The 27,126-nt window shown below is 37.8% G+C and overlaps 1 protein-coding gene across 1 annotated transcript in view; it reads left to right on the top strand.

The window, feature by feature from the left end:
* b4galnt4a (beta-1,4-N-acetyl-galactosaminyl transferase 4a) overlaps nucleotides 1-27,126 on the top strand; it is a 157,503-nt gene that overhangs the window by 114,829 nt on the left and 15,548 nt on the right. Inside the window, exons 7-8 of the mRNA XM_008411542.2 lie at nucleotides 6,573-6,640; nucleotides 20,037-20,115. Of these exons, the coding sequence (XP_008409764.1) occupies nucleotides 6,573-6,640; nucleotides 20,037-20,115 (147 nt within the window). The remainder of the gene's footprint in view (nucleotides 1-6,572; nucleotides 6,641-20,036; nucleotides 20,116-27,126) is intronic.

The following is a 27,126-nucleotide window of genomic DNA, read 5'->3' as shown; positions in this document are numbered from 1 at the left end:
AAGGCGAGGATGCATGAGGTTGCACAAAGTTCAAACACGAGTGTGTGTTTTAAGAGCAGAGATCCTGCTACAGTGCCATCTGTATTCCAGCAGGATGTGAGATGTCAGTGAGTTCCATGGGAGCTGAGATTAATTAGCTGGCAGTGAATATTGATGTGACATTTAGCAGCGGAGAAATCATCTATCTGGTGGCAGATGAGCAGTGGTGTGGCCAGGAATCATTCATTTTGCCCGCTGGCTGACTGACAGACGTCAGCGCCGTCACTGTCTTTGGAGACATACTGCGTTTCACGGGTGAAAATCTAAATGTCCACTCCTTCCCTCGATATGTGACATGAATGAATGTTTGAGCTCTTGGAGGAAAAAGGCTTTCTATCAAGGTTGGAGGATATTGTCACAGACTAGACTTCAAATCCTTCTGCTAGTTTGCAAATCACTCAACGGCTTGGCACCAAAATACATTTAAGACTTGTTGTTATTGTTGCATCAACCTTCCAGACCCACTCGGGTCTTCTGGTTCTAGGCTGTGCTGAATGCCCAGGACCTGAACCAAACCTGGAGAACCATTTCCTTTAAGTTCCTTTTAATCAAGTCTAAACCTCAGCTGTTTAGAGTTGATCAACATATTTGATGTGAATTACTGATGATTTTGATGACGTCATTTGACAAAATGTGATGTTTATTGCTTGCTTCACAATTACTGACTGTGTTTTTTTTATGATATAAAACACTTTGAACTGCCTCCTTTCTGAAATGTGCTACACAAATAAACTTGACTTGATGCGACTTCACTTATGTATTTTCCTAAAGCCTAATAATAGTAATAAAACCAATCATGGATAAGCAATGTTTGGTTGAAGCAAGAGCTTCATGTACATTTATTAAGTTGTGTCTTTGAACATTAACACACTTGGAAAGAAGAGATTCACTTCTTTAAAAGGCAAGTTTAGTGCCAACCTAATTAAAAAAATAAAAAATTCTGCTAAGGTATGTAAACGTATGCACATAACTGTGTTTGTGCATCTATCTATCGACTCATCAATAGATACACACACAGATATGTATATATTTACATATATGCATGATTTATTGCAACCGTAGTGTCCTCTATTTCAGTTGTCACAGCAGTGCCATTCTCGATGCTGAACTTGCTATAAATGGAATGTGCTGCTATGAGATATTTATCTGTGACAGGGCGAAAAGATGAGGAGCTGAAAGAGTTTCCGTGACGTTTCCATGGAGACCCCTGTCAGCATTTTGTATTGAGCTTACGTATCGTCTGGYGAAGATGGCTGATCTCCCAGTGGGGCCCCTAAACACAAGCAGGAAAAGCTGAATTTAACTCATGGTTACAATGGATTTGATTTTAAACACAGGAATAAAAGAGACTGTGCATGGGCACTGAAAGGAATGTTGTTCTTGTTTTTTTTCTTTTGTTTTGTTTTTTCTTAAGTGTACCATGGCCAGATCGTTGGAACTGAGTTCTGCATATTAGAACACTCTATGTAACCATTTTCAGATGTCATCTGTTCACACTCAAGTGAACGGAGATGTAATAAAGCTTTACATTAGTCATAATGTGTAGCCAGATCCTACAGAGCTCCACACAGATTCAGATCCAGGCTCAATGAAATGAAAAGATTTTTACTACATGTGAAAAGACTATCACAGTGATTCAGCGGCTGAATAGGCTTTTCTGTGCATGTTCTGCTTGTGTTTGCAGTGCAGCGTATTTTCACCTGCATTGTAAGCAAAGGATGAAACAGTCTATTATGTTGTTTCATCACCTTTCAGCGATGAATCAACTCCACTTCCAGTTGAAAGCAAGACATTTACCACTAAAGCCTTCAAAATGTTTTATTTGTGCTTAGCAGTTGGCTGCACAAATTATCGAGGGGATAAGTGAACGAACATTTCTGTTGTTTCTTGAAAGGAACTAGAAATCAATTGAGTCAGCCGGAAAGGACAGTCTGAGCCCAGGCCATTACACGGACATTTGTGGCAGCTTTATTGTCCGGCTTCGTATTTGATAATCTCACGTTGCAGTCTGTCCAGTCTGTCTGGACTGTTGGAAGGGTTTGCTGAAATGGTAACACTATCTGGTTCTATCTCCTTTTGGTGCTTCAGGCAAGAGGCTCCAATCGTTAGATCTGTGAGGATGGTTCTAAAAACTGCTTTGTGTGACACCGTGTTACTTGCTGGTGTTAAATCTGACATCTGCTGCACTGCCGCTATACTGGTTACACATTTTAGACTGGATTTTCTTCATGAGGCCAGTTATGTGATCTGGCTCTTGTCTCTTGGTTTCAGTGAATAGGCTGTGATTGATTGATTTCCATCTGCCTCTCACCACAGTAACTGCATTACATTGGCTGGATGGTGTTGAAAAAACATTTTTATTTATGTGCTTATGCTTATGTGGGCCAATTTCTGTGCATATCCTGGAAGTATTTAATACAGTGAAATATTATCCGTCTTGCTAAATTCTGTCAGAAAACGACACAGTAAACTGGGTCAGTAAGATGTGATCAAAATAGTTACAAAAGTTTCAAGCGCAACTTCATCGACTCCCAAGGTGCATTAAGTTGTTTATTTGTGAATGTGGGATTGGTTCCTTTAAAATTTTTTCTGTGTTATGCTTTTTTTAAAACACAAACTGTTTGATGATTTGCATTGACCCTGATGAAGTCATTTCCCACTTCCTCAAGTGTTGTTGGACTCTTCACTTAATCAAAACAGGATAAAACGGCAAATATAAAAAGTCGGTCTCAGAATATACACATGACATTTAAAGCATCTTTCAGTCTTAGCTTAGGTCTGTATATTAAGGTAAAATAAGAAGACACTCTCTCCAATTCTGTTTGTTTACATTTACAGAGTTTCATAGCTGAATGATATGCTTTCATAGGGCAAATTGTTCTTGAAAACAATAGTTTCTCTACTCTTTCACCTCAGGTCCACTGTTTTAGTTTTATGCTTATCGTCATTGTTCAGGGGTTTCTTTCATGTCTTTAAGGAAATCTGCATTAGAAATGTCGAAGCTCCCATGTGGGAAAACAGTAGATGCTCAAAAGATTAAAACTTTAAACATCCATAAGACGAACAATCCATCACAGTGAGTTTTTTCTGTTTCTGCTTGTATTCTTCCTGAATTACTGAGGCCACCACATTCCATTTGAATTAGAAAAGTATGAGCACCTATTGGTAATGTAACTTTGACTACAATAAAAACAGACAAGAAGACAGTTGTGATGGATTACCGGCCTGCGTTTTGTTTAAGGTGTCTGCTGGATGATTTCTTGAAAATCTAAAATAAATGAAAATGTTAGCTTAATGGAGGGGGTCGCAAAATAGTCTAAACTTCACACTTCATGGTCTTACATAAAAGGAATATAACAAGTAGAGCAAGTGTTGTATCTTTAGCAGACTTGTAAGGATTTTCGACCACCCACAACATGCATGACATTAAAAAAAGGTACCAAAATTTCCAAAGCCCACTGCAGGGCGATTATAAACAAATGGCGCTTTGGTAAGTCTGCCTATACGATGCCTCTTCTGTCCTGAAATCACAAAGATGAATGATGAACTTTAACCCTACTGGGAATTTAATGTAGCTTAATTTAGCTCGAGTTAGATGAGACTAACGTTGAGCTTTTATGAATAAATAAGTAAGTAAGACAAAGAAGGAATATGGGGCAAAACGTCTAATGTGAACTGCTAAGTTAGCAAGAGATTTGTAAGAACCCTATTGAGTTACTATTAAGATTAATACTTTCTATTTCTATCAGAGCATTTTGATCCCAAAAAATGTGGCATGTGCCACAAAACCGTATTGGGTCTCTCAGCAGGGTGACCAAATGAGACCAAATCGGCAAAGACGCGGTTAACCAGTGATTAAATCGGCTGTCAGTGTCAGTTTTGTTCTCTAGAACTAAATCTTCTGGAAAACTTGTATTGTGAGGCAAACAGAGAAGAGCATCAAATAACWTAGGACCCAAAATCATGATTGTTTCAAGAGGATTTTTCGAAGATTCACTTGTGAAATATTTGAGAGGAAGTGTTATCCTAATGCAAAGATTGTCTTGTACAAAGTTGAGTATTGCACATAAAAGCTAAGCTGTTGATCTTTTATTTAATCTGTGAAACTGGTTTATTAAGCTGTCTCTAAAAGTAGTTCAAATTTGACACGCATGCCAAGCTTTAGCTTAATATTATTATTTTCTTTTAACATTTGGTCAAAAAAACAACAACTTCATGACTGTTTCTGAAAGTACTAAAATTAAACGGCGCCCTTTTGCTTTCATCCCTACAGATGTGAGTGCTGAAGCGATGCTTTCATTAGGCAGTCACACCACACACTGACTTGACCTTTATGTAGTATGTGTGCAAAAAGACAGTTTTGTTCAGAGCTTGCATAACGGGAATGTCATCATGGTTAAACCTTCGAAACCCCAGACTGAGGAAGAATCACAAAATAAAAAAATTAAAAAAATTTAACTTAATATATTCTGCTCACTTGCTCCAGACAAGAACTATATTTTTAAAGTTTGAGTGAGACAAACTAAGCTAAATGTGGAATCATGTTCTGCTTTTCAAGATCAAACCACCACAATACCTGTCATTGTTTTCTTCTTCAACCTCCTACAGAGAAATAGGTGGAAAAAAAAAATCAACATCTACTTCAAGATACTTTTGCAACTCTTACTGGCAATATAAATTGGTTTGAAAAAAGATTTTTTTGCATCACTGACACAAACATTATAATTGAACATTTTTTTAATTTTAGATTTCAAGTGGCCTCATACAATGACTTTAATGTCCTGCCATTTTTTTCTGCCTTTGTTTTCAGACTGGAATATTTTTGGCCACTGTTGGTATTGAAATGTGCCAAAGCAGCAGCAGCAGCAGGGCGCTGCAGGGTTTTGACTGAAAGCACACTGGTGTATATTGTATCTGCCTTCTCTCCAGCCAGCTGCCTCAGAGACAGTCTCAGAGGCTTTAAAAACCGCAAGGGGCCTGGTTAGTTCTGGACAGGCACTGATGTCTGGTTTTTTTGGGGGGGKTTTTTCCGTGGTGACTCTATTCTCATGCCAGCAAAACACACTGAAACATGCCGCTGTATTAACGCCAGCGAGTTGTAGGTGTGACTCGCTGTGTGTGAGCGTGCCCCTCTCTGTTAATTCTCTGTGGAGCTCAGCTCGCGGATAAGCAGCTATTTACAATCTGAGAGACTGCTGTGATCTGTCCCCACTGCCGGCCACACTGTCCTTTTGACCAGTTTTAGACACAGAAGTGTGTCCAGCTCAGACAATTGAAAACATGCCCGCTGTGATCTTAGCTGCATTCTTCCATTATGGATCAGAAGTAGCAGGGGCCCTAATTAGTCGTGTTGGCTTGCTGAGGAAACGAATGGGCACTGATTTGACTCCAGGGCCATGAAGGGATTCCCAGCTACTCTGATGAGCTCGCTTCTTAAGAGCCAGTATTGGCAGGGAATCCCTCTTCCTCATCTTCTCATTCTTTATAGTCATTAGTTTTTATATATCAGCATGTTTCAGAACTTTCCTCCTAATTAACTCCTCTTGATTTTCCTGAGTTTTGCACTATGTCGAAAGTACAGGAGAGGAATTTGGCTCTTACAGTCTTGTTTTCAGTTCTGTTGTGAACTTAAAAAGGCTTCAACCTTGGCATTGCAATTATATCATGTTATATCTTTTTGGGAGATTTGCCCTTCAGGTTTAAGTTTCTGCTTGTATAGTTTTAGACTCAAATTCCACTTAATCTCCTTGAAACACATTTTTTTTACCAATTCAGCTGGCATGAAGCTCTCACTGGCATTCACTAAACTAAAAAAAAAATCCTAAATTGAAACCCTCACATTGTAATATTTCTGTCCCTACAGATTAGGAGTGAGTTAGGGTTATTTTTGTTTTTGCTGTTTTGTCAACAGTTTGTGGACACGCAATGTAATTTGCAAAGTGAAATGTTATCCAAGGCAAAAGGAAAAACCCTTATTCAGTTGAGATAGAGAAAGAGGGGGGCTTCTACATGATGCTGGCAAAAGAGTCAAAATTCCTATGTAGAATTTAAGATGTTAAACAAAGTGTTAGAACGTAAAAATGAATAAAAAATCAGTAAATTTTCTTCTTGAATCAATTAGAACCCGCTAAACGAATAAGAAAAACACAAACACTTCCGACTTTGAACTTTCCAGGCACAATGAATGGAAAGCTTCAAGATCACTTTGTTTAGAAATGAAGACAGGAAGACTCTGAGTTTGGTCAGTGACTTACCAATCCAATGGAAATCTGGAAGTATTACTTGGTAAAATATCTTCAATCTCCGGGGTTCCAAATAAAATGCCTCACTCTAACCCTGTCAGAGTTAGCAACTTTAAACATCAAAATATCTACTCAAAAAAGCACAATGCTATTTTTTTTATCCTTAGAGGTTCTTTAACACCTTTGCAAACTGCTCTCTAACATTTTAATGCTGTTTTAAAACCCAGCTTTCGCCCTTCCTCCTTCTTTTTCCCTCACACTCTGACCTCTGTTCTCTCTTGTTTGTTGCAGCTGGGTACAGAGTGGACTGCTCCAGGCGAGTTCACCAAGTTCAGGTCCCAATCCTCCAAATCTGTGCAGTAAGTACCTGTGACAACTCCCACATATCCTAATAGCACATTTATTTCTCTCCAGTACAGAGACCAAAAGTGGATACGAATACAGTTCTGCACTGGTGCATCTCCTAGAAGAGCTTTGTAGAGTCTCTCTAGCACTCTTTACTAAAGATAATCTATTTTCATTCAGTCTGCTTTTTCTTTTAGACAAGTCAAGTTTGTTGCCTGTGGAGCTTTTACTGCCCACATACATGAGTAAATGGATGGCTCAAGTGTCCACTAAACACTTGAAATCAGGCCTCTTTCTGTGCACATGTAATCTGATGCACCAGATGGGTTGTTATTCAGAACCATCCGGAAAGTGATCCTTTAGAAATGTTCAGAACAGTATACATTTTAAAATAATACTTAGAATATTATTGAAGGAGCTATTCTACAGCACAGGGTGATTCTAGCTAATTTTAAATCCAATTAAAACCTCTTCTAAGTCACGAACTTGTGCTTTAACCACTGGGCAGATGCAAAATCATGTTTTTCAAAAATTCGAATCCATCAAATACATTCCAGAATTGTATTGCCAACAATCAAATTCACATACCTTGGTCACAGGCTGGCATGTAAATACTGAAATAGAGCTTGTCAAATTGTACCTTCACAGGTGATGCTGACAAAGAAGGCTGGCAAAGAAAACGGCCCACTGAGGGCCAGTTTTGATAAAAACACAGAAAGTTCAGGAACAGGCAGAAAACCTGAAGACAGGATAATTAATAGTTTATCCTTAAAGAAGACCATTGAAAGAAGGGGGTAAGGAGAGCTCTTAAAGGATGCCAGAGTGTTTTGACTCCTAGCTTGGTGAGCGAGCTTGGTCTCAGATTAAGCACATTGTTCACTCTAACTCAAGTGGTTGAGTTTGCATAAAACTCACATCATAATCTGACTGCTACTCTTCTGCCATTGTCGGATATGGAGGACTGATCCTGACATATGTGGCATTAAGCATAGGAATAAGTAAATGGCTTAGTAAAGTAATTCATATGCCAAGTATTGCATTTAGCATATGAAATAAAAAAGAACTTTACCAACTGATTATAAGGATAAACATAAATTAATACTTGTTTTCATTTTCAACATTATGACAACATAATGTTTAAAATAGTGGTAATAGTGATAATTTAACATTATCGCTATTGTTTAATTTTCCATTCTATTTTTCTTTATTTCTTTTTTCAATTTTTATTGTCATTTCATATATTTAATATTTTTTATTGTACCACCACATTTTATGTATATTTTTTCCATATTCAGAAGTTATAAAAAAAATTTTCTGTCACTTTTTATCATACATTTATGATTTATGTTCCTCCTCCTAATATTTCCTCTCTTTGATTTTTCAACCTTCTTGTTATTTTTCCTTCATCTGTTTATTTGCAGATTTCTGTTTTATTTCCCTTGTGTTCTTGTTTCTTTTTCCTTCTGACTCTTTGTGACACTGTAAATTGAAAAAGGGGAAAGGCAGAAAAGGAATGTGTGGAGATTCARAATCAGCGTCATTCTTATCAGTCACCTTCAAGATCCGAGCTCTGTGTGCTAACTCTGATTATCAACTGCAGGACATCAGATTCATGCGTTCACAAAACTAACTTTAGTCTCCCAAGTTATTGACGGTTTCTTTTAACAGTTTTGACACAAACTGCTGTGCCATGCTGATGCCTGCTTTGAAAACTTTGGGAACCGGTCTTCTGCAGGAAGCAAAGCCCGCCTTCCCGGAGCTCAACATACAGAATTGCCTCTATTTTCAGTTTAACTATTTACCAGCTTGAACTATTAGCATATTAGCCAAGCTTTTGCTAATAAGCTGACCTGACAGCCAAAATAATAAACAAGTCTGCCCGAGATTGTCAAGTCAGCAATTTTAGATTGTCAAGTCAGCAATAAACTGACTATTGTCAGGCCCAGCCACAAAGAGGACCAAAGACTGGACTACAAATGGAGAATAAAAGAGACTGGCTAAAAACTTTGAACACACAGCTGTCTCCCGTTTTATGACAGCTGCCAGGAAACACAAGTTCGGTGTATTCTGTCAGTGTCGTCAAGATGCTCATGTGGTGATGCTTCAGGAATAAGGTTCCGCAGGCGGGACTTAGGCTGCAGCTGTAATACAATCTTTGCTGTTTAACCAAAGTGAGCACAACCGAATTACGATATGAAAATAATGTTTTCAAATTTTGCGACATTCACATGTTCCACATTGACAACTTGTTTGAGTTCTGGGCCATTTTGTCTTCTTGCTCTTTTGAATCTTCCTCGTGCTTCTTGTTTTCCAAACTCAATGTCTTTTGACCTTTGACTTGTTATCCTGAGCACTGCAGAAAGTCCTTCTGTGTGTTCAGACACAGCACTATTTTCACAACTAGAGCACTAGTTTGAGAGCTAGAGCAACACAAATCGTGTGTGATTTTCCTCTTTGCGCAGAGCTCTCCACAGATTGCTCTGGGTGGACATGTGCATGCTTGTCTCACTGACCGAGTGAAAAACTGCACCTTCAAAGAAACCTTGAACACAAAGTAAAGTACTGTCTGAAACGAGTTACTTGAGAGAAACTAAAGAGGACATAATAAACCAAGAAAGTTGACACTAAGTTGAGAAAGCTAAATAGAAATGCACAAAAAACGAAACACAAGAAAAAAAAATTAAATGAATTAAAAGGTACAAACAGGTATGGCAAGACCTTTTGAGCAGCAATTAATTCAGGGGATGAATAGCATATGCCAAGACTTGAACAGAAGCAAAAATATAGCAGATCATGAAATAGGTGAACACAATAATAAACTATGAAACTATACTAGATGGAAAAAAACCCCAACAATGTTTGGCTTTGCCACCAGTGCTGTATGTGATGTCATCACACCTGGTGTCTGTCCGACCAAATGTAAAAAAAAGAAAAGAAAAAAGCTATACATTATAAACCAGGCAAAATTTTATTTTTGGTTCTGGAAATTGAAATCTAGAAAAGCCCATTATTTGATTTAATAGCTAAGTACTTTATGCTGCGGATTAAATTAAACACAACATTATATTCAGAGCAGATATTGTAATCTTCTATTTTACCTTAGCTTCAGTTATAAAGTTATTTCTTGTTATGGGTTTAAGTTATTATATCTCGCTGTGGCTTTCCTTTGTGGAACATATGCCTGCGCTGACATGAAAGAATAATTGGAAAAGACTGGTTTGATGGTAATGTGTGCGGGCATGTGGGAAAGAATGCATTTATAATTTTAAACACAACTAAGTGCATGTCTCTTCACATCATTGTGAAGATGTTGAGTACAAAGCCATTTAAGATTTTTTTTATTTTTTTTATAATGAGTTTCCAAGTCACTGCACACATGTACTGTAAGTTATGCTGAACTGTGCAGCATCCTTTTACTTGCTTTGTTTTTGTATAGGAACGTACCTAAAATGACAAATGTTTGGGTTAATTGCTAAGGAAAAGAGTCTGCTTTAATCTAGATGGGATATAATTAAAATCAGCAACTTAGGAGAGCAGAGCAAAGGAAGATGTGATCAGATAATGATGCATCTCAGGCTGTTCGCAGCCAAAATAATAAGTGATTACTCACATTTTATTACCTGGTAATCTCAGAAATGTGTAAATCAAATATATAAAGAAGCAATTGCCCAACCTGTAATGATGTTGGCCTTTCTAGAATATCACAAGCCATTTTGTGGTAGGAAACCATGGTGAAAATTATTAGTCACAAGGGTGCAGGTAGCCCTTATCAACATGAGGCTCTGGTGTAATTTTCTACTAGAGGATACATTTTAGGGCTATTGAGGCTATTTACAGACTCCCCAGTTCTGTTCTTCACAAAACCTTAATCAAATCTACAATTTAAAACAGTGCTCACACTGTGCATAGTTATTGCCATACTGAGCTCTGTCTGGATAAAATGAAATAAAGGCACTGTCTTCGAAGATATAAATGAACAAAAATATGAATGAACCCAAATGTAGGAAGGGGTTATGTGCGGCAAATTAATAAGTTTAAAAATGAGCTAAAACCCAAGAAAACCAAAGAAAAATGCAGGATGCTGGTCGATGCCATGAATCTCACAATAACCACGGGTTCACAATAAACATGTACTTGGTTGCAAAGAGTGGCAACAGTCAATCAAGCCAATCAAAAATATCATTTATATTGCACAAATTCCACAGAATAAATGGTTACAACACTGACAAACCATAAGGATCTAGCAATAAACTGAGGAAGCTAGGAAGCATATGTATACACTTGGGAGAGTGAATACTTACTGGAAACCAGGTGTGTGTTGTGGATGAGCAACTGAATGAGTTGAATCAATAACTTACCATGAATTTAAAATAAGTCTGGAGATGCACCATTCGCATCCCAGTTTTTTGGGGCATTGAGATAAAATACTTTACAAACTCCCATGGACAATTTATCCTGTCCAGAACTGAAGGCAACAATGAAACAAGGAAAGCACAGAGACAAGTAAAACCAAAATCGCTAAAAACAAGAAAGATAAAGCTATGAATAATGACAAAAATTTTCACACAGTCATTTTCTAAAAAAACAAACAATGGCTGCTGAAAGACATGCACATTGATTCTTCGGTCTAAATTGTCCAAACACACACAGAAAACCCAAAATAAGCTGCTGTACCCGAATTCAAAGATTTTTCCATCTGCATTAACTATTTCACCTACTGTATCCACCTCCCTCTTTTTCTACTAAGTAGATTTAGGATTATTTAAAAAAAAATGGAATCTGAACTTTTGATTCTCACTCATAACCAAAAGACTTGGAAAGAATGAGAGGAAAAGCAGGGGTGGTAAATCTTCCTGTGTGATTGTGCTGCTATACATTATCTACACGTGATGTTCATTAACGAACAGGAGCTGTAGTCTACTTTTATTGYATCATCCTTGTGGAGCGTGAAGTTTTTTTTTTTTTTCTATGCGGCTGTTTTAATAGATGGAAAGGACAGGAGATTCAGTTCGATACACGTTAGTGAGATCTGGTGGCCGTCCACACCACCTGGCTGTCACCACCTGGAGGTAATGACTCACACTATTAGATCCTGTGTGTCTGTGAAGGGGGTAATCGTGCTGTCTCTGCACGGAATCTAAATTTTCATCATTACACTTGATGGATCGAAGGTACTTGCACACATTCCTCCAATCAGTTGATCTCCATTAGGTTATCCTGTTTGCATAGATGTACATATCCATTACTTGACTTCTTTATGTTAATGAAATTGAACATATGTGAAGATTTATGAGAAAACATTTCCCTGATTTTTTGAGAATCATAGTAATCTGGTAAACGTATTAAATGCTAGGCAACAATAAGTCAGACGAGTCTTACTTCATTTTCATGTATTAATCACAATTCAAATCTGCGGTTGGATCCAATTCACTAAATATGTGAAGTGGTTTCTTTATTTTTATGTCACTTGTTCACACATCAGTATGGAGAAAGACATTTCTCTGTTTCCAGGCTCCTCCTGGGAGACCCTGCAGGCTTCCCACACCGGAGGGATCCCTGCAGGAAGTTCTTGGTTTGTCCTGGTGTCCCATTCCAGCTGGACTTAAAATTCCTGCAGAAGGAGACGAGCTGTTATTCTAATTCGATGCTTCAATCACTGCAGCCGACTTCCTGTAACAGCTAAAATTTTAAATTATTCATATTTTTCAAATTATCATTGAAATTATTAATAGATTTTTTAATAGAAAAGTAATTTCATTGGATAATGAAATGTTAATGACTCTCATTCTGAAGGTTATAACTCTCCATTCCTTGGCCATACGAGTTTTGAGAGACTTATACCGACCTGAATCGAAGCAAAAACATTAAAAAAGCTGTTTGTTTTTGAAGCCCCTAAATTCTCCGGTGATGACTTTTATAAATGCTTCACTTTCAAAGTGCGCCGCTTTGTCACCGCCTGTGCTCATATCTGTGACGTGATAGGTTGGCAGTGCCTGCTAGGTGCTGTCACAACAACCTGATGAGTGACAGTAATGTTGTCAGGTGAGGAACCCAGATAACCCCCGTCAACCGTATCTTCTCTTTCCGAAACAGCTAACAGCGCCTCTGGCTGTGTAGACAACACTGGGAGATTGACATTTGCTTCGGTTCTACAAACTCAAACGCTCTGAGCTGCATGCCGAGCTGGTCCGGAGCTGCGCTTGATGTGATGTGTCGTAGAAGTTCCAGAACAGCTTATAAGCTGTGATTTGATTGACAAGAAGTGGAAGATTACTGTGAAAGTGAAACTGTTTGAACAATATGAAAAACTAATGAGCAGTACACCCTTCATGACCTGCTTTGTAACATGGTAACATGATTCAAAAATAGTTCAGAGTTAAAAGTTTATTTAGGAGAACAAGCGATTGTGCTCCTAAAAATGTAAATTTAAGGAGTACAAATGCCAACTGATGAGAAATGTACATACGCTCACCTTGGGCATGCATTGTTAGAATCGGTAGACCTTATTTATATGATATAGTAGACCTTTTAACTTAAAAGATAAACATCAAGGGTGAGCATTAAGGTTTGGGATAGAGTCTACTGAGGTGGCAATTTATTGTATCAAAATACACAGCATAGATTCGTATAACATTGTACCAAATACTGCATCCGAAGAGTCTTTTGTGATTGCAATATTGCTACATTGAAATCACGACGCTGACTACTATTCAAGTCAACGTCGACCTCCATTAGGTTGAGATCTGGTTCCTCGCCCAAGTCAAGGAACCAGTTTCCACTAAGAGAAGTGGACAACAAGTGCACTTCTCTAAGTGTGGTTTCTTTGCAGATTGCTGCAGGACATTTAAAATGTTTTATGGCTCTGCATTTATATCAGAGCTCGAGTACTTTACAATAAATTTAGACTTGTGCACCCAATTCAGAAATCACTTAAATGGTGTGTTGCTTGATCAGTCTACCCTATAAAAAAAAAAAAGTTCAAACTTCCCACTGGCTCTGTATGTCCATTTTAATACACACTCAAACATCACTTTGTTATCCAGCAATTAGCAAGAAGATTTATTATATAAGCTACTTAAAATGTCTTTTGGTATTTCATCTCACGGAGTGCAGAGGATGACGTTCACTTCCAATCCTTTACAGCTTTTTAAATATGATGCAAGCTCTTCATTTTCTGTGCAGACTTATAGGGAATATGTGGGGTTGTTTTTCCCTTTTCCTAGTTATTACTGTTGCTCCTTTCCAGGCAACAGTGAGGGAAGCCTTGTGGACAATGTCCAGTTATTTCACTGTGGGATCTCTGTATCTATAATTGAATCACTTTAACACTCCTGGCCATTATAGGTGGTGAGGGGCAAAAGGAAAGGATAGTGTTTTTCCAGCTGACATCATAGGCATCCATATTTAGCATGGAGACGAGCTCAATGCTGCACCTGCTCTCAGCACCTGCTCTATCTGATTGGATCCACTTTAGTGTGTGTGTGTGTGTGTGTGTGTGTGTGTGTGTGTGTGCGTGTGCGTGTGTGTGTGTGTGTGTGTGTGCGTGCGTGTGTGTGTTTGTGTTTGTTTCTGTGTGCATAAAGTTCCTTGATTGCATTTGAGTACGAGTACCACTCTGGGTGTTAACTTCTTCCCACACAAGATACTTAGAAGATCTTAAAGCTTCTATTTTTTTTGCCAGCTAGCTGCAATGACTCCTATGTCCTTTTTTTTTCTTCCCTAAGGCTTTCGGTCCACCATCTGTTTGTTTGAGTGATGGGAGCCTGCAAGTATACATATCTTTGACTGTGTGTGTGTGTGCGTGTGCGTGCGTGTCTGTGTTGGAGTGTGACTTATGTCTAATCGGAAAGCCTTTGGGGTTTAAATGCACGTCTTTGGAGCTGTGGAAAACCGTGATTTCACAGCAAACATCTGATTGGCAGTAATGCCTGAGTGTAACCAAACTGCAACACAGTGCCGGTTGCAGCCAAACGTGATTAGAGACAGTAATGATGACAGGGGGTCAGGTTAGTCTGACGCAGAGCAGAAATTATGTTGTGAGTGGCTTGGGAATGGATACATAAGCCTTTTTGAAGGGGATCAAGTAAATATCCAGGATATTCTTATTGGTCTGCAGTAAGACAAGATTAACAGCTAGAGACTCTTGCAGACAAATAATGGTTGCTTTAAAAGACCACACGTGCACAACAGTGGATTTCCTTTTGCGAAGCATTTGAATCTCAACTTTTATGTAATATACTTTCTTTGGGAATCTTATCACTGCAACAAGGCAAATTGCACTTGTCAGATGCTCCGAGCTGAACCAGCACAGCTTTCTAGCATCAGCAGTGTGGGGGCAAAAATCATGCAAAAATCACAGTCATTGTCTCTGTAAATGTCAGACTGTCACTTTCTAAAAGTGACAGTCTGACATTTATAACTCTGTTACAATCGGACGGGCATGCACAGGTCAGACAGTAATCAGGTTTCTATCTTCTCCCACACTGTTTCTGTCTGAAACTATAAGTACAGCGTTATAAATTCTTCCCAGGAGCTTAAACCCATTTGAACCATTCAGTTCTGTGAACAGTCAGTATTATGATGGCGATGTGAGTGGGTTTAAAGAGATCAGAAGCTTTGACAAGGACTAAAAATTAGGATTATGCTTTTGGATTAGAACATTTAGGGGGGGAAAAAAAACGTTGCTTCTTTTTAGATTGTGACACAAACAGCTAGTTTAAACACATTAATCCTTCACATTTTGTCACTTTACAATTACAAATTATAATGTATTATAGAACCACTTTCATACAACCAACACAAAGTATTGCTTAATTGTGTGTCCATCCATCATCCCATCAGCTTTGACCAGGAAAATCTTTAAAAAGAAAAATCATTTCCACAACATGATGCTTCCACCACCATGCAGATGGCGTGGTCAAAATTAAATGCAGTGTTAGTTTTCCACCTCATATAGCCTTTTGTAGAGAGGCCAAAAAGTACAGCTTGGACACATCTAAACGGAGCATTTTCTCACAGGTTGTGTGTTCCTATCATGGCTTGTGTCGATTTGCAAACCAGACTTTTTATGGCTTCCAACAACAGCTTTCCGCTTGCCTTGAACCATGTAGACAATAGCTGGATCTCTACAGAATTATAGTGGGCCATTTGGCTGTTTCTCCTATGTAATTTTTTGTACTTTATTTCTGTTATGCTTGACGTGTTTCTTGGTCTTTATGATGCTGCTTGTTGACTAATCTTTTCTAATAACCCTTTGAGATTTTCTAAAGACCAGCTATCCGAAGAAGATTACATTGAACACTGATGTACTCTTTGTAGTAATTAGGGGACTTCTGAAGACAACTGCTTAAGCTGGATTTTATCGAGGGGTGTTAGGGCAGAGGGGGCTGAAAACAAACTGTGTGAAACTTGACCTCCTGGTGTTGCATTGAGAAAAGCAAGAACTTTGCTTGTCCGGTATTACTAGATTTTGCAAAGAAAAGTGAACACGAACTGTTCTCTCCAATTCACAATAAGAGTGATGTGGGGAAAAGGATAGAAATAAAAGCAAAGAAAAAAAGAACTGAGCTCATTAATTCTTCAACATCTACATGACATGCTTGCATGTAAGGGAATTGGATGCGGTCAATTCTGAAAAGGTAGACCTGTGTGAGAAGTGCGGGAAAAAAATGGCCGACTTGACACAGAAGAACAGTGGGAGAGAGCAGGGGATGACAGAGCCGGATGGAGAAAATGGAAGAAAGAGGATTTATTGAGGCTGCAGGGAAGAGCGTTGGGATCGCTCTCTGATGGATTAGAGAAATGCATGGGAAATGGAGGAAAAAAGGGAGGAGAGTGTGAAGGGGAAAAAAAGCTTTTTGTCCTCCTGCGGGCAGCTCCAGACTCTAGTATCATTAATGTAGTTGAGAGAAACGTTTTTGCTGAGAACAAGCTTTTACTTAAAGGACACCTGTGGGCATTGCAGATAAAGAAATCAGGCAAGAGAAAAAAAGGGACAGAGACGGGGACAGGGTGACACTCGGGATAGAGGACAGACTTTAAAATTGGGCTGTGGACTCTTAAAGCCATCAGTGGGCCGAGAGAGTGCAATAGCATGAGAGGATGATAGCAAAGACAGGAAGTTTACACTATTTTACTTCACTTCCAGGTTTATAAGATAAAAGAGAGAGGGGCGAGAAACGGGGGTTGTGGGTCAATACGTTTTTGGATAAAAACGGCCTCGCTTTGCTTCAGTGGGTTTGTTTTTTGTTGTTGTTTTTTCTAGATGTTTGTCAAAGAGTGTGTATATCAAGACGAGGAAGGTTCCTTCCTCCATTTTTAATACAAAATAAAAATTTAATGCCTTGGCCAAAGCAGACTTCGGGCTGTGATGATATTCTCCGGTATATTGGTTGGCTCCCACAGAGCCTTCTCATGTTATCCATTCTATTCAGATTCCTTTGTCCATCTCTATCTATTCAGCACACAGTGAGCAGAGACGGGAAACAAAGACTCTAATTAGTCAAGCAATTAGACTCTTGTTTTGTGTCCTTCCTTCATCCTTTGAATCACATACTAATAGCTGCCTTCTTCTCTTTCATGGCTCATTTGCCCTTCACTTGCTCTTTCATCTTTTTTGCCTCTTTTCATGAAGGAAAGTCTATAAAAAATGGCTTTTTAGGCTTATTTGCCATAATCCCATCTTCATTCTTGTAAGAAAGCAGTTAATTTACCATTTCCTTCTTCTTTCTTTTGACTATTTTTTATCTCTCTTTCATCCATCTAACCATCCAACACACACAAACAAACTCATTTAGTCTCGCCGAATTATGAAGGATGAAACACCTATGTCCAATCCCGCAATATAACGTGGAGCAATTTTGCTTTAATTCTTAAAATTTCTGGTGTGTCATTTGTAAAAATGATGATAATAATAATAATAATAATAATAATAATAATAAAATAAATCCATCAAACTGATGCTGACATTTCTCTACATTTCCTGCACGACAAGCTGTGGCAGCTGTAAATTGTCTTCTTCGTAGCACAAACTAGAAACAAGGATTTATGGAGACCAATAACAAACTGCAGCGATTGATTGCCATATTTAAAAGTTAGTTAATTTTTTTTTTATTTGAGTCTAACAGAAATAAAAAAGTCACATAAGCTACCCATTTTTTCCCCTCACTGTCTGAAGTTGAGTCAGGCTAAACTCCTGTTTTAGGTCAGTTAGAATGACCAAAATTATTTATATTTGCCAAATGCCAGACAATTTAGCAAAAACATTTTTTTAGAGATTGTAACTGTTTTTTGAACGAGGCACATCCAACATGATGATATCATGGCTTTGGAAACCCATAATAGGTTTATTACATTTAACATTTAAGTTTAATATTATTATATTTTTCACAAAGTATCTGGTCTTGTACATAGACTCCAGGTTTTCTGCCAGTTCTGGGAATGACTTAAAGGGGTATTATTACATGTTTCCAAATTTGGGGACGAATGTTGAGAGTTTTGTTCAGATGAAGCATCAACTGTTTTGTGTCTGTTTTTGGTGCAACTCTGAGACAGTGTGGCGGCAGACAGAAGCCTCTCAACTCTACCATTAGATTATCCTCCTGATCAAGTCAAATTATGGTCAGACATCCAAAGTGTAATGAAGGGTCAGGAAATGTAATGTTTCCTAAAAGCATTAATGTGGTATGGACAGGGGTGAAAGCTCCATAAAGTCAAACTATAAAACAAGCATTACTCAATTTTAGATTATTGGAAAGAAAGATGTAATAAATTAACTTGCTTTAACACAGATTTGTTTGTGCTTTGCCTTTGGAGAACGTAAAATGCCTTGTTCATCTGTTTTTTTTTTTTTTTTTTTTGTTATTTTGTTGTTTTTACTCCTTCAGTGATGGATCGTCTAAACGTCATGGTTGTAGAAATTGTGCTGTTTGTATCATTTTTGGGAAGGGCAAGTGAGGCAACTAGGAACTTCAAGTGACACTTAGGTTTGCTGGGTGCAATTTCAACAGCTACACAGACATCCCCTACTTATGAAAGAGTGACCTTTATAGCATACTGTCACTGCTCTCCTGCACCTGCAATGATTTATTGGCTATACAGAAAGCTTGTCGGTGGGATGATACAGCGGAGCGTATGCCCGGTGCAGCACATGACTGCCCCCCCCTTAGGCCTGTGTCCTTCCGTTTCAACTCAGCCAGCAACATCAAAAAGTAGAAAAGAAAACACACACATCAAAATATGTTGTTTTTTTTATATATTGTGCTTTTTTATCTTCAGCAAGGTTAGAAGAAGATGGGCGAATGTACTGCCTCAAATCCAAACAGAAGGACAGAGTTTCATTGCTGAAAATTCTTTTGTCTGACATATTTTCTCCTTTCTCCAGTGAAAGTGCTGTTTTATTGTTCAGAAGATAGTCTGCGCATAAATGCCAAACACTCTACCAAATGTTGTTTGCTGGAGCATTTGATTTGCTCATGGAAGTCGAGCAGTTGGTTATGGCTGCGTTTACGTCTGTTTTGGGAGTTAATGTTGTGTGAAGAAATGCTCTGTCCTTCATTCCACAGCCAAAGTCTGGCCAATTGCATCAAAAATTGTTTTATATGAATAAACCATTGTTTGTTTTATGTGCATATTAAATTGATTTGGGGGAAATGGCGTACGTGGAGAACCTTCAAATTATTTTCACAGAAACAGCTGTGAACTGGATGAGTGGAAAATTATGATTTATTTGGAACATCGATTTTCTTCATCAGGCTGAGTGTTTTTTATATTTTTTATTCAGGCTTCAATAAAGCTGCTCACTGTCATCTTTTACCATTTTGCCCCTGGCATAAAATTATTTCCTAGCTACATCTTCCTCCATTCCACAGAAGCATAACTGTTTGTTGTGGTTTTAAAGTTAAATTATTTGGTTAAAAGATTTTAAAGCCTGATAAAACTTCTTTGGGAGACTTTCAGAGGCCAAGAGTTATAATATCAAAATAAACACTCACTAATAACTCACTGGTGTGTCAATAAAAAATCACAGCTGAAGAAAAAAAACATATAATTATCCTTAAACAGCAGGTTACATTAAAAACCAAATTCAATAAAAGCAGAATATGATGACCATGTTCCTTTTGCTTGAGAGAAAAAACAATCTGATGAGGGAATAGGAACTGGGGTCATCGGGATCCCTTAGGAAGTGTCTATTGGTTGTAGGTACCGATAGGTTTATGTGCTACTATTTAAAAACTAAGATTTTAGTAAATCTAAAGGAAATCTCTGTAATCGAGGAGGAAATGGCAGAGAACCAATCTTCATTGAACTTGATCTTGTACTCGTCACATTTTCTTGCGTTTAAAATCAGATTTTACTGTAGAGTGTATTCTGATTATAATCTAACTGCAGCTTTTCCTGTTTTCCCTGTAGCCTGATATCATCCAGGCGATACTATTTTGAGATTCTTCACAAGCAAGATGACAAGGGATCAGACCACGTGGAGGTTGGGGTAAGTTAACGCGAAGTTTCTTCTCTTTTTTATTTTTTTAGAACTATTATTCCTCACAGCTGTTAGTGAGTTTATGGCTTTCAGAGTAGACACACACTTATGCTAATCTAGAAGTTCATCTAAAAGTTTCCATTTAATTTCAACTTTGTACTCTATAGTTTAAATCCATGTAACTACTGTATTTTCTTGTGCAAAATGAGTGTGAACTGATGTGAACATATTGGTCTGTATGTGGTGATGAAATTTGCACACATTCAAAATAAGGCCTGATTGATGCATTTAAAAACAATGTCACATTTTTTAAAGAACAGCGCTGAGTCAAAACACATATTGATTAAAACAAATATCAAATGCTGAAGTTGGCCAGTAAACTGCTTATTTTGCACGAAAATAAGCAGTTATATGGAAAGTAAGCAAACTGCTGCCTTATTAGAGTTGTAGAAAATCAGGCATGTGTGGCACAGATGCATGATTAAACTTTTCATCAATTACAAACATTAAAACTGTAGAATAGTCCAACAGATGCTTCAGATGACAGTTTAAAAACAGAAGTCAAATTCAGTAGTTTTGTAAATAAAACCTGTGTTGTGTCGTTGGAGGAGACCCAACTGCACCAGCAGGGAGAGGCGAGCAAATAGAAATCAACCCGTTTATGCAAAAGTAAAGACTGAGCTGGTGAGAGCTGGCTCATGTTACTCATTAGGTTGTTTGATCACAGCTATTCAAATACTCAAGCCATTGCTTTGCCTACCAAAGAATGCAGGGCACAGCATTTTTAACACACCTCTTTTTTTCCCCTTTATTTTTGTTGTCAGTCTTGCACAAGACCTTAACATTTTGTCCTGTCTTCTATTTGTGGCAACTCTCCAATGCACCATTTTCTCCGCAGAGTGGTGTCTCCACCTTAGGCAAGGCTCCAACTGAAACTTAACTTCGAGATAAAATGTCAAACAAAAGCCCACATCCCTTATATAACCTTTTGTTCTGAGTATGTAGGCAGGTGGCAAGAGGAGATCACTTAGGTGTGGATGTAGGATATATCTTTTAACTAGCTTTGAGTTATTATAATCCTTGTCTGCAGTTGGTGCAGTTGTGAAGTATAGTTTAGATTGTGCTTAAAAATCCAACCTGACCCAGTGGATCCCGTCCACATTGTGTCTGAACTCGATCCAGTCCGACTAATTAACTTTAGTTAGAGCTGCCTTAAGTAAACCCAACACAATATTTTAAACTGTTAACAATTTCAAATACTTTCAGACCTTCATTGAATGAAAGATCACCACATCAGAAAGCTTGTAATAAACTGATGATTTGAGGTCACATTTCAACTCTTAATATCTAAAAAAGTACAAGCCTCCCTCCACCACTGGCTAGTACATTTATTGTCAAGAGAACAGAGAAGTATGTTGTTGTGCATGTCAGTACTGCAAAATAAAAAAAGTTGCAGCCTTTGGTAAATGGTAAATGTTCCTCCGTATTGCAGCAAAGTGTATCAAATGATAACCGTCTTTCTGTGGTTTCCCCACAGCGACTAGTACGTTCTTCTTTACAAAGGTGTTTCATCATTGTATCTTGCTCTGCTTCGTCTCCATTTCACAGCATTGTCCCAAGATAAGTTTGACTCACATTGCATCTTTGTGGTGCTGTCAGCAAAACAGTCTGACGGACCACATTGAGAGCAGCACATGTTGTTTAATGTGGCGAACAAGAGAACAGACGAATGGTGTGTGTAACAAATCAGTTGCATTTTGTAGGTACAATTCAGCAGAGTTTAAGGAATGAGTTGGGAATCGGTGATCTAGAGTATATGTCTCATCCGTTTTGAGGCAGATTCTAAAGATGAATCAGAATAATTATAATAAAAGGAAAAAAAGTAAACTTAAGACAAGTCATCTCACCTTGGTCAGCTGGTCAACTAATGAATGGTAAGCAAAATATCTGGACCGAATATTGTATGTTATGAAATAAATTTCACAATTCAGTCCATACCATCATTTCAGGGTCATATTTTTTCAGCAAAAGCTGATCTATCATTTACAGCTTTTAAAATATCAGTTATTCTTGAGGTTATGTCTGAGCAACAGGCACTTCATAGTAGGAATCTTTAAAAAGGTGTGTGTATATACAGCAACTCGTATTTATTTGGCAAAAAAAAATGGTTTAAAAGTGCTTGCTTTAAATCCTTGCTCTAAGCATAAATTTCATTCACTCTGATATCTTAACCAGAATGCTTTATTTAGCCTACCCTTGGCAGACTTTGGTTTAAAGAAACCAGATGAATATGTTTTGTCTGGCTGGAAGGTAGTAACGTTTTGAAGCGGCCCAGTCAGAGTCCTGACTTCAGTCTGATAAAAGAGTGAGCAGAAAATATGTGTGCCAGGCTACAAATTTGTAGCACCTGTAAACCAGCCCCAAATATTTAGATTTTTGGCTTTAAAAACTAAAGGATTTGCTTTTTCTTAACATTTTAATGGCTTCATATAAAATTAAAGAGCAAATGGAGCCAAGAAAATGGAGCTAACGACAAGAATAAATATTCAGAAGTCATAATTTTCAAGTAGAAATGCATAAGTTTCCGTTTTTTTTCTTTTATTCTCTTAAGCGAAAACTCTCATGGTGTTTTCAAAATAGATTGCTCCAAGTAGATAAAGTGTAATGAATATAAAAGTCAGCAAGTTGAAATTATATGCTTGGTTGTGTGTATGTACGAATGCGAAGTCTGAGTTAGGCTTTCGCACGTGATTTAACGGTGGAATACATTTTATACCGCGACAAAAATAGCAGATTTACTGTGACCAGCCCACAACAGCATAAGCCCAGGGCTCACATAAATCTGCAGATATCCAGGCCTTCATTTGTTAAAGAGCAGATAGTGGGAATTCATTGCTTCTTTTTCCCTCTGTACGACATGTTCTCCATAAAGCTGTGATTGTACAGTGAAAGGTGGGCCTATAATCAGGGAATGTATTTGTAAAGCAGCTCTTCCTTTGAACTCTTGAAACATGCCGTACTAAAAGATATTCTGAAGAGTTTTGGCTTGAAAATGAGAAGGAAACATTCCTGTTATGATGGGCTTCTTTCTGTTTTGTTGCATTTAGTATTTAAGAAGGCTAGCTGCTGGTGGGACATAAATAATGAATCAAAAAGGGACTGTTTTAAAATGACTCAAATGCATATTTTGTAGGAGCAGCGGGGATTCTGTGCTTTGGCTGTATCTATCCAGTTCAGTCACCTGCCTCAACCCTTTCCCCAATTAACTTCAAATAAAGTAGTATTTTTTTTTTTTGTTAGAGTTATAGGTGGCTGCTTAACATTATAAATCACTCCATGAGCTGCGGTTTCATTAACTTTCTTAATTACCATCTGGATCTTTGTCAGTGAAACACAGGACCTTTCCTACCAGCCTAATGGAAAACATCTACTGATCGCAGCCTGACAGGACGACGGAAAGTGTTGCCCATTAAACAGAATGATTGAGGGGATGACAGAGGAGAAGAAAGCAACACTTTAATTAGCAATGGCAACTTTATGGACGGGCAGTGGTGTGAGGTTTAGCTGCGGGATTTTAATGGCCCTGTTTTAGGACTCCTACTGGGCCAAATCCCAGACTGATGACCAAGTATTACTCTCCTTCCACCGCCGCACTTGCACAGGCTCAGCTGCACAGTCATGGCCACAAAGTCCTTTCAGTATGAAATTTTCCTCAGTTTAAATCAGCAGTACTAAAAGTGATCTGCAGCCAGGTGCTTAAATACAATGAGCATCTTTGTGATGTATCCCAGGCTAATTATGTCATTACCATTTTTCTTCCTTTTAATTTAAGTTTTTTTTTCCTTTCAAGGAAAAAGGTTTTCAGATCTGAAATTTGTTCAAATCCATTTTACATCACCCTTTTTATGCAAGTTTTTTACATTAATACATAACACATTTCAATACTCCACCAAAAGAAAACGTTTGCTTTTTGTTGCTAAGTTACTGATCTTTCTATTTAAGCCACTTCATGATAGTGAGATGACTTTACATTTTATTTACCCTACATATGAATTTCCAGCTATCATTTGTCTTCAGCACAGTCCACATGTACAACATTGACCTGATGGTGACTAAAGTTGCTGTAGGTTGTATTTATCCCAAAAGTGCGTGAACAGATTCTTAATCTCTAAACATTTGTGGAATTGGATTTTCCAGGCATTTTTCCTGCTATAGGCAAGTGTGGGGAAATATTTTAGATATTATTTCATACCTTAATATATTTCTGGATTAAAAAATATGTATACATGTATATAAATAAAAGATCTAGATGTTCATGACCAACGTTTTGAGTTGCTTTGGTTCATTCTTTTTGTCTGTGTGCTATTCTTACCATCCATCCATTCTACCATTCATCCATCCATCTGTTTATCCATCCACTTCAATCATGTGTATATTCATGTCTCTTTCAGTACATTCTGGTGTATGTGCAAATTTGGAAAATTAAAACTTGCTAATTTCGAGATGTCAGCCACATTAGGCTTGCTATAAACGTTTGCATTTGCTAAATGTGCCAAAAAGATTAAAAGCAGATGTGCTGTCACAAAAAGCACACACACTTCCACACTCCACCAAAAGGAGGCCACAACAATAACCATGCACTGCAGGACTCCATTCCTGGCTCATTTATTTCATAGCACCAAGGTGATGTTTCATCCAACAGGTGCAGTGTGCAAGTCCTAACGGTGGAATCCTACACCCCACACATGCGTAAGTGTTCTTAGCCAGGGCACTTAACCCCAGGCTTTCTGTCAATTCACAGCATCTGTTTACTGATTTGGGTGTATTTGTGTGTTGAAATGGGTAAAAATGGTGCTAAAGCATATTAAGGGGTCAGTAAGAGTAGAAATGAATTTGTAAATGCTGTCCATTTAACGCTGAAACGTGTTTATGAGCCCTGATTCCAGTCATACACCCATTTAAATCTAGAATTCACTTTTCCTCACACAAGTATTGGCTCATATAATGAAATCCTCCTTCAAACATATCTTTAGCATTACTCAGGTTCCTGTCATGTGCAGCTGCTTTCTGAAATATATGCTTTTTGAAACCACAAGTGTTGTTAGGGCTTGGTTTTGTTATTGTTCAGGACAGTGAACTTGTTTGGGTTATGTCATTCAGTAACTAATAATTTATTTTTATACATTTTCAGTGTATTTCAACAATGACCTCCATTGGGGTGGGGGCGGGCGGTCATACAGATTATTTATTTTATCTCCATTTCTATTTCCATTTTACTCTCAGCTGCTTTTACAGCGTCCGTGTCCTGGTCCTGCATACCAAACAGGGCTTGTACAGTATGTTCACTCCTTGGACAGACTTGGATAGAATTTTAATTTACTGCTGTTTATCTGTTTCTCTTGTTGGTGCCGTATGGACTAAATACCTTTTCTAGAGAAAGACATTTTTGCTCCAGAATTAACCAAAAGACTATTTTCCCCTATTTTCCATCTGTTGTTGCTGGACAAGATTTAATTCGTCCTGCTAAAAACAAGGACATTTATTCCAGTAGTTTTGTTGTTCAATAAAGAGGCAGTAAAATATAAGTATATATATAAAAAAAATCTTCTGACTGGCATAAACGTTATTTCACAGTGCTGTCTTCTCCTGATTACTTGACAGTAGTTAAAATGAAGCTCGACTCCAAACTACTGAAGTAAGCCGGGAGTGAGATAAATGCTTTGCTATACTAATTGTTCTTTCATTAGCTTGTTAATTGTCACTTTGCTTTCTTTGCACCACAGCTGCAAGATGTAATTCTTGGCTTGTTAGCAGCATGTCATTCCCAGCCAAGAACTGTTTCTCAGTTCTTTGTCGGAAACGTGGTGGACACTCAGATGTGATCCTCTTTCTTCTGTCTACCCATAAGTTATATGAAAACAGATTAGTTAAAAAAAATAAATTCTGATTATTGGTTGGCAGTCCTCTATTCTTTTCTTTGGACACACATCTCTACATGTTTCTAAGCTTTAAGATCAAAGATTATAAGTGAACTGCATCTCTACCTGCTGAAAACCATATTAGATGGATTCCAAATGTACTAAGACGGAGGTAGGATATATCTTTTTACAACAAAAATGATACAAAAGAAAATAAATTAATCTCTAAATACTTTATATCTTTCTATCCATCAGCCATTTCTTGAGAGATTAGCCTCTAATGATTTTCATTGTAATAGCCTTGAAAAAATAAGACGGCAATGGAAACTACTGTGCTAGTTAAGTGACTTATCTGCTTTGCTTTTACTACTTCAAAAGAAATTCTTGTCATGACATTTTAATAATAGGTTAACTAGATTTATCGTAAGATATAATGTCTTACGTTTATAGTCAAAACTTCTATTATAAATAAAGGTTAAAGAAAATGGATGGATATCTTTCTGGTTCATTTTTACACTTTCTCCTGGGCCAGTGCCATCAGGTTTGTTAAAGTCTTACTCTGCTCGCTCCCACAGTTATTTTATTTCATTTTTGTGTTTACGCTCTGTTGCTTCGGGCCCAACGCCAGCTGTCTGTGGGTAAGGCAGCATTTAGGCGATAATTGGTATACCTCGCGGTATACCTCCCTGCCCTTCATGGAGCACGCAGACATTACCAAGAATTACACAGTTATTATTAAAGCTTGTTCTGGACGTCGGATGTTCCTGGCAAATATTTGGTTTTTCAAATCCGTCAGATATATTTACTTTCTGTGAATTTTGATTTCAAGTGAATTATGACCAAACATGTAAGATCAAGATTTGCTTAAGCAGTTATTTTCCATGTGCTATATTAAGAAATCAACTTCAGTTCGTCAGGCTTGTGAGGAGTTTAATTAAAGGAAACGTATACTTCAGTGAACTTCAGTCAGTTCTGTCAGAGATTAAAAGTTCTGATTGTTAAAATGTAATAACCCATCTGAGAGTGTCCATAAAAAAAGAAGAAAAATTATAATTAATTAAAATTATAACAGTCCACTTAGGAAGCAACACTGATTGACCCG

This window comes from Poecilia reticulata, linkage group LG6 (assembly GCF_000633615.1).
Source record: "Poecilia reticulata strain Guanapo linkage group LG6, Guppy_female_1.0+MT, whole genome shotgun sequence".
NCBI lineage: Eukaryota > Metazoa > Chordata > Actinopteri > Cyprinodontiformes > Poeciliidae > Poecilia > Poecilia reticulata.
The sequence above is the reverse complement of the archived record's forward strand: the minus strand, read 5'-3'. Positions and strand labels throughout refer to the sequence as shown.